This window comes from Engystomops pustulosus, chromosome 4, assembly GCF_040894005.1.
Source record: "Engystomops pustulosus chromosome 4, aEngPut4.maternal, whole genome shotgun sequence".
Classification (NCBI taxonomy): domain Eukaryota; kingdom Metazoa; phylum Chordata; class Amphibia; order Anura; family Leptodactylidae; genus Engystomops; species Engystomops pustulosus.
Window position 1 is genome coordinate 159,599,631 of NC_092414.1, and position 8,863 is coordinate 159,608,493.

Sequence of the window (8,863 nt, forward strand, 5' to 3'; positions counted from 1 at the left end):
CAGTTGGGGAAATGTATACAAGGAGAGGTATGAGGATCGTTCCAAAAAACTAGGAATGACTGCTAGGAGATGTCTGTTAAAGACAAAAAGGTTATATAGCTCCCTAGTAATAGTTATCATTCCACAGGTTCCATTGCAGCCAATCCCCAGTACACAGCTAGCCCTAGCACAATGCATCCTCTCCCCAATTTAAGTAGCCCTGCACATTGCAGCCCCTCCCCAAGTATATAGGGAGCCACAACACTGCAGCCACCCACACCCAGTAAAAGTAGCCGCAGTGTGCTCTGCCCACATGCACACTATGACATCACGGAGTGCAGTGTCATAGTGTACAAACGGGTCGAGCGCACAGAGCTTGGTCGGACTGCAGCAGAAGGCGGTTGCAGGCGTCCCATATTTTTTCCACCAGGTTGCACCCAGGGCGCCACGCCCGTTGGAAGAAACCTACTTTCCACACAAATATTTGTTGTAACTTGCGTGTAACTTGCTTCTATATAGCTACATTGAAGGTTGTGTTTGAGATATCCTTGTTAACCCTTTTTACACTATGTATATAACAATGTGTACATTCCATGTTAGCAATGTTTTTTCAGCTTTTTATATAAAAAAGCTGCAGTTTGTTATAATTCCTGTTTGTCAGGATAGGTGGTGGACTGTCAGAATTGGAGGTGATGGACCCACTGAACCCGGTATACACCGGGGCCCGCCGCAAAGCGAGTTGTTGTGGGTTACCCCCAGGTCTTGCTTGCAGTAGTGGCCAAGGAGAGGTACAAAAATGGCAAGCAAAATCAGAGTTGTAGTCAGACACAAGGTCAAGACAGGGCGGCACAGGATTGGAGTCGGGGACGTAGCAGAAGGTCGAGACAAGTGGCAGAGAATCGAGGTCAGGAAACGGAGCAGAGGTCACAACGGATAGATCACAATAGTCTCACTAGATGTCTGCAGGTCACAGCTATGCTATTAGATCAGGCATCACCCAGCACTATCTGAATGCACCAGACAAAAGTGCTGCCAACCCATTCTTTTCCTGCAGCATGTTGGATTACTGATTCTGTGAATTTGTTCAGTGGGCTGCTAACCAGTGTTGTGCACAACATGAGACGTAAAACATATCTATTAGTAGGTCATTGTACATGAGGATGTTTCTGGATATTATGCAACTTACAATCTTCATTTTCCCACAGTTCTTATCTCTGCAGTAAGAGGAGACTCATTGTTCCCCATCCATTTTTAATTGGGCTTCAATGTAATCCAGAACCTCATTGAGGTTTCTGTCAGTCTTACTAGAAAGACAGAATTCAGCAGATTTTTTAAGTGTGAAAAGCTGATTAGGGAGTTAGGAAGGAAAATAACAAGATCCAAAGTAGGTGGATAAGAAACCCTTTGAACTGATAAGATGGTACAATGTTTTTTGAAAAGTTAATGATCATATAATATCATTATGACTATATGAGGATGTCCATATGCAGTAGATTTATTTCAGAAATTTTTAGTGAAATTACTGCCATACTCCTGAAGCGGGTTGTTCTGCAATCTGTGTATGTTGTACAAACCCCTTTCAGACAAATATAATGTAAGAATGCCCTAAACTTGCTATATTAGAGCTTGATATTTTTCTGGATTAATCAAACATGACATTGAATCTTTTTACGTGGGTTTTTTGACAGGTTTCTGGAAGTGTTCCTCTTGTACTGTCACTCAGTCAGTCAGTGGTTTACAGTGGAAGAATACATGGCAGGAAGGTTTAGAAAATACAATAACAACACAGGGAGTGAAAGTGTGCCATCAAACAAGCTGGAGAAGACTATGCTGGCCTTCAGCCACTGGACGTATGAATATACCAGGGGGGAATTCCTGGTTCTGGATTTGCAAGGTATGTTCCTGCTATTCTTGTCATCCAGGTCAAACAGTATCTTATATGTAAAGCTGGTGCACTCAAACTTTATCACTCTGGGACCAAATTTGAACATGAAATATAATTCAATTTATCTTTTTTGGGGGCCAGCTTTACATAACAAAGTTTTAGATGCATTATTTTAGCCAAATAGGAAAACAGGGAAAGAATTTGATTTATGTTCTACCTCTGGCTTTGGTGAGATAAAACCAGGGCTGGTGTTAGGGGGCGACAAATTGGGAATTTGCCTAGGCTCCCTGCCCTAAAGGTGCCCCTTGCATGTGGACTTTTGTGTGAAGATGATGTATTGCTCCTTTAATACCCCTGGGTTGAATGCCTGGGTGAAGATGCTTATCATCTATCTATCTAGTTATCTATCTCCTAAAATGTGTCAATTTCTAGCTTTTTGCTTATCTATTTATCCATATATCTTATATCTACCTATTTATTATATATCCATCTATCAATTGATCTCCTTTCACTCTTCTACTGTATCTATCATATCTATCTCCTATCATCTAACTAGCTATATATAAATATATATATATATTTAACCTACAGTATATACTTGAGTATAAGCCGACCCAAATATAAGCCGAGGCCCCTAATTTTATCACAAAAACCTGGTAAAACCTATATATTTTGACTTGAGTATAAGCCGAGTTTGGGTTTTCAGCACATTTTTTTTTGTGCTGGAAAACTAGGCTTATACTCGAGTATATACTTTTAATTTATGCATCTAGAAAATCTATTATCTATCTATAGATCTATATCATATTTATCTTCTATCATCCATCTAGCTATCATCTGTATATCTCCTATAACATTCTCCTACAGTCCCATTTTAAAGATTGCCTATACTACTGTTTGTAAACTATAAAGTGTTATTATTGTGCAGCCTAAAGGGAGCAATTTTACTGAATGTAACCGTTCGTAAAATATTTTTATTTTGGGGCCCCCCTTTTAGTTTTGTCCAGGTCCCCACTTTGTCTAAAACCGGCCCTGGATAAAAAATGAGACACTGTATTGCGGGTGGTACATTCTGTATCTAGAGCCTGTATACCTTTATGCAAGTATACAAAAAATGAAGAGGTCTGTAATTTTTACTGTAGGTAAACTTAAACTATGTGACAGAATCCTAAAAAATAATTTTTGTATTTAATTAGATTAAATGTATTTGTTCACCTACCAACCAGCAAGAATTCAGTCTCTCTTAGCTCCTCCCACTCATTACTTTTATTAATTGCACCTGTATGAACCCTGTGACCTGTATAATAGACACCTGTCCGCACACTCAATCAATTACACTCCAACCTCTCCACCATGGCCAAGACCAAAGTTCGGACTACAGTCTCAAAGATTACCAATTGTAACACACAATGCTGTCATTAATTAAAATCCACACAGGGTTCCTCTCTGCTTACACTACTCCATGTCCAGTATTGTGTGAAGTATTCTAATGACCATCAGGATGATGCAGAAGTGTCCTGGGTGAAGGTCAATTGGTCAGATAAGACCAAAATAGAATTTTTTTGGTATCAACTTCACTAGCCATGTTCAGAGGAAGAAAAAGGAGTACAACCTGCATAGAACATACATACATACTTTGGTGGAGCTTTTGTGAAAAGGTGACTGATGATCCTGAATTGCATCTTATTAAAGGGAGGATGGATGGGGACATGTATTGTAAGATTTTGGTCAACAACCTCTTTCCCTTAGTAAGAGCATTTAAGATGGGTTGTGGCTGGTACTTCTAGCATTATAATGACCCGAAACACACAGCCAGGGCAACTAAGGAGTGGCTCCATAAGAAGCATTTCCAGGTCCTAGAGAAGCCTAGCCAGTCTCCCTCAAACATTCTTGTAGGGAATTTAATCTGAATAGGGGAGATGTATTAATAGTACAGTAGAGCTAGACAGATATTATCTGATTAATCACTGTGTCTGATGCCGGAGGATTAAGGAGGAGTATAAGACTGGTGAGAAGATCTGTATACAGGTCTGTGCCACAATCCCTGCTGCAGTCTGTACAAACTTAGGTTTCTATGCCAAATATTAAGTACCTTATCTACTCGAGTATAAGCCTAGTTTTTCAGCACAAAAAATGTGCTGAAAAACCCAAACTCGGCTTATACTCGAGTCAAAAAAATAAATACCCCTGCATATCTTCTGTGCGATCTGTCCGCCAGCTGCAGCAGGCTATATACACTGGGGCAGGGTCTGGCAGGCTATATACACTGGGGCAGGGTCTGGCAGGCTATATACACTGGGGCAGGGTCTGGCAGGCTATATACACTGGGGCAGGGTCTGGCAGGCTATATACACTGGGGCAGGGTCTGGCAGGCTATATACACTGGGGCAGGGTCTGGCAGGCTATATACACTGGGGCAGGGTCTGGCAGGCTATATACACTGGGGCAGGGGCTGGCTGGCTATATACACTGGGGCAGGGGCTGGCTGGCTATATACACTGGGGCAGGGGCTGGCTGGCTATATACACTGGGGCAGGGACTGGCTGGCTATATACTGGGGAGGCTGTGACCAATGCATTTCCCACCCTCGGCTTATACTCGAGTCAATAGGCTTTCCCTGTATTTTGTGTTAAAATTAGGGGCCTCGGCTTATACCCGGGTCGGCTTATACTCGAGTATATACGGTAATATCTGTATTTTTATTATATCAAATACTTATTTTATGCAATAAAATACAAATTCATTATTTACAAATCATACAATGGGAGTTTTTGCATTTTCTTTTAGATTATGCATCTCAAAATTGATGTGTACCTACAATATAAATGACAGATCTCTCTATTCTTTGTAGGTGGAAAAACTTGTAAAAGCAGCAGTGTATTAAATGCTTTCCAGGTTAGCCACAGTAGTGTATCAGCCTTTTACTACTACTTATGAGGTTTAGTACAACCCAGTGTCTTTCACGGCTAATGTGTAAATATAATGATGTGTCATTCAGTTCAATTCATGTGGTTATCAGCCGTCAATTTACCTTTCCAACAATAAAGTATGGTCATTTTCCATGCACTATCTTCACTATGTGATAATCTGTCAGAAAATAAATGTCACGCAATGGATCTATGTAGAAGATGTTCTCAATTTCCCCTGTATTTATTTGTTTCCTGAAGGAGTTGGTGAGAATTTGACAGATCCATCTGTTATTAAAGCAGGGGAGCACAGGTGAGATATGGCGTATTAAGAAGGGTGCAAATATAAGACCAAGATATTTGAGAAATGCTACCACTTGAGTACAACATCTTCCCATGTATGTAATTGTCATATAAACACAGATTTTACTTGTACTTGTCTTCTCTTTACTTGAGTTTACTTGCATCCTAAATTCACATAAAAAAAACTTTATTTTCAAGCTGCCTGCTTTACAGAGCTAGCAATAAGTTTTAGGCATCACTAGGCCTATTAGCTACATTTACTTTAATCCTGCTCAACTAAGATCAAAGATAAATTATGCATTTAACATTTATCACATAGTATAAGGACATGAAAACTGCAGACTGGTGCAGTGCTGGTATCCAATACCAGAATACAAAATATTCATGTGTGCAGCGACTTGTATAATAACAAAGGTCATGTGTTCTTTGCATCATTTTTTTCTAAATGCCTTTCTCTTGATCAGATCGCAAGATATGATATTTGGACCTGCCAACCTGGGGGATGATGCTATTAAAAACTTCTGTATGAAGCATCAATGTAACACATGCTGCAGATATCTAAAACTTCCTGGTATGTAAGTGTGGGTCACTGTTCTTGTAAAAAATTCTAATAGTGCATGTTATTATTAAGCCTGGCTTCATTGTGATGTCAAGTAAACTTTTTTTATTTTTCCATGTAAAGAGCTGTGTGTGGGCTTGTTCTCTGTTGTTTTCTGTTCTGTATTGCACTTCGTAATCATGGTATTTAATATTCCATGTTGTGTCCTGGGAAGTGGGGAAAAAATTCTAATGCAGTGAAATTGGTGAATAAATGCATTTGTGGGCTTGGATTTTACAGCTTTCACTGTGCATGTCTCCTTTATTGTTTGGGTTGGTGCGTTCACAAGGATACCAAATTATATAGTTTTTTATAATGTTTTCATACATTTACAAAAATTAAAACCTCCTGTACAAAAGAAATTCTTCATTTTGGCGTGGTCTGGCGCTAATAACTTTTTCATACTTTTTTGTGACTTTTGATGATGTTTTCAATGCTTCCATTTTGAGGGCTGTATGACCTTTTGATCACTTTTTATAGAATTTTTTTATTTTGCGAGATGACAAAAAAATTTGGGCTCTATTTTCTGTTATAGGGTTAAAACCCAAGAATAACCGTTATATTTGATATTATATTTTGATAGATTGGACATTTTGGGATGTGGCGATACCTAACATGTTTAGGTTTTTATGTTTTTTTTTACTTTTTTTTTTTACTATTTTTCAGACCCCCTAGGGTACTTTACCCCTAGGTTGTCTGATTGATCCTACTATATACATATACTTTAGTATGGCAGTAAATGCAGATTTTCTACTATCATCTATTAAAATTTCAAATCACACATTGTAATAGATAGTTTAAATCGAGACCACCTTGGGTCTTTGTAGGACCCAAGGCTGTCATAGAAACAGATCACCGCTCCACAATGGCGTAATGGCCCGTAAGACCTCTCCAAACACCTGCAGCCGACTTATGACAAAGTAATACATCACACTTTTTTAAGAAATTAAAGTTAACTAAAGCTTTGAAGTGTTTTGGCACCTAAAACTTAAACTAATTGTGATGCAGTTCTAACTGCAACATGTGGACACACCCTAAAGGAAATCTACCACATGGAATACAGATTTTTAAACCACACATGCCTTTAAGTAGGTACAATTAGTTAAAAAGCTGCTTTAGAAATTATGCTAATAAGGATCAGGCGCTCCAGGCATGTCACACTAGGGAGCCCTGCTAATATCCTAATAATACACACCTCCAGCATGCATCAGATTACACCTCCTTTCCATGCACTGCAGAGCATGTTTGATCTCATTACCCAGGGAGTTGCAGGACATGTGATGTGGACATGTGACCAGCTCAAAGAGAAGCAGCAGCCATCTTCCAGTAGCCTTTTTATTCCAAATTAGAGTGTACAACCACAGGATTTTTCTACATTTTTGATAACAATTAATTTCATTTCATTAAATTACATTTTAATGACCTATTTGAATAATAATTATGCTAACTCATGAGCTACCCCTTTAAATGTAGTATTGTGTAATAGATGCTGTGATATAGTGAGTAACATAGAACATTATAATTATTTAAAAGTTATATATGGTGAAAATTCCAGGAAAACATGGTACATTGTTCCAGATAACTGTTGACTTGTTTTATCACAGAGATGAAAAGAAACGACTACATTACAGAAGCGGCTTTGCTCCAAGGGAAATCTCAAGTCTCTACTGAAACCTGTGGGACTGAAGATCAAGTCAACAACCTCTCTGTGTCATGCGCTGAATGATTATCTTGTTGTTTGCATAACTTGCCTGGAGCAAAGATTCCTATTTTTTACAATGTGCTTAAGGTCCTATTGTCACTGCCAGTATGTTTATTGCTGTGTCACAGTGACAGACAGTGCGAGCACAGCGCAGATATACTCAATGTATAGCATTTACATACAACATACACTATATTTTATGTTGTCCATTGTATGTAGCATGAGAATTTTTGCAATGCAACTCATAAATACATTGCAAAATTTGTGATGTCCTGGCTGAGCGAATCACTGCATTAGCAGATATCATGAAAGTTACCACTGGTCTATGCTGAAGAGGCAATAATTAATTGGGGCAGATTTACTTACCCGGTCCCATCGCAATCCCATGGTGCGTTGTCCGTCGAGGATTCGGGTCCGGTGTGATTCACTAAGATCGTGCGCCTGAGCTCCTGCATGTGTCGCTGCTGCGCCGAGGTCCACGGGAGTTCACCTGATTCCTCCTGATACATGTGAGTGCTTGATCTTGTGACACAAATCTTTTTCTAAATTCTGCGGTTTGTCCAAATCCGTCCCCGATTTTGGCAAAATCCAATCGCGTGCTCCAAAAACCCGGGGCAATTCGCCGCAAAACGGAAATTGTTGGGAAACCCGACGAAAATGCATCCGATTGACCCTTAGTAAATGAGACCCATTATCTCCAAAGGCATCTCCAAAGGTTTCTGACACTTATTAGATATATGCAAAGGGCTGGTTTTATCCTTCTGGAGTTTTACATTGTGACATTGGGGCAGATTTATCAAGCTGTCTGAAAGTCAGAATATTTCTAGTTGTCCATGGCAACCAATCCCAGCTCAGCTTTCATTTCACCAGTGCTCATGAATATTTTAAACGGGAGCTGTGATTGGTTGCCATGAGCAACTAGAAATATTCTGACTTTCAGACAGCTTGATAAATCTGCCCCATTGTGTCACTATATACTTACCACTATATAAATACACTTTCAATGTATTTTAGCTGTAAATTACTCTGTTGTTTGATGACATTATTGATCTATGTAAGCACTGTTTACAAACATCCAATTGCTTGTACCATAATATAAGTATAATATCAGTATTCTATTTGTCAATAAAGCACACAAAAGTTTGTAACATTTGATAATGAAAGAGGTGCGAACTTTTTTGTAAACTGTTTACTTTTTTACATTTTATTTGTATTGAAATGTTTCCAATTTTAATATCCATAACATAAACATAAAAATATAACATACATGACAGACAAAAAAGCCAGACATGAACATGTCTAGTCCCTGTGAATCAATTCCAAGAACAGTAGAGAAAAAGAAGAAAAAAAAGCAGAAGTTATAAAAAAGTTATATTTACAGGAATATATTGTCAGTATTTGCATAAAATACCTATTTTCTACCCTTTATCTCAAAATTGGGGGTTAAAAGGTATCCATTTCTGTTTAAGATTTTTTCATTTTGGTATATC

General features: G+C 38.6%; 1 protein-coding gene across 1 annotated transcript; it reads left to right on the forward strand.

The window, feature by feature from the left end:
- Nucleotides 1–391: 391 nt before the first annotated feature.
- Nucleotides 392–8,536, forward strand: LOC140127512 (transient receptor potential cation channel subfamily M member 7-like). Its single transcript, XM_072148310.1, has 5 exons — nucleotides 392–509; nucleotides 1,668–1,873; nucleotides 5,032–5,083; nucleotides 5,538–5,644; nucleotides 7,276–8,536. Exons 2-5 carry the CDS (start codon nucleotides 1,732–1,734, stop codon nucleotides 7,395–7,397), a joined length of 423 nt encoding a protein of 140 aa, XP_072004411.1. The 5' UTR covers nucleotides 392–509; nucleotides 1,668–1,731; the 3' UTR covers nucleotides 7,398–8,536.
- Nucleotides 8,537–8,863: the final 327 nt, after the last annotated feature.

Coding starts and splice junctions, on each gene's coding strand:
- LOC140127512 (XM_072148310.1), top strand. CDS start 1,732: ATGGCAGGAAGGTTTAGAAAATACAATAACAACACAGGGAGTGAAAGT. Junction 1,874..5,031: donor CCTGGTTCTGGATTTGCAAG/GTATGTTCCTGC, acceptor TGTTTCCTGAAG/GAGTTGGTGAGAATTTGACA. Junction 5,645..7,275: donor CAGATATCTAAAACTTCCTG/GTATGTAAGTGT, acceptor GTTTTATCACAG/AGATGAAAAGAAACGACTAC.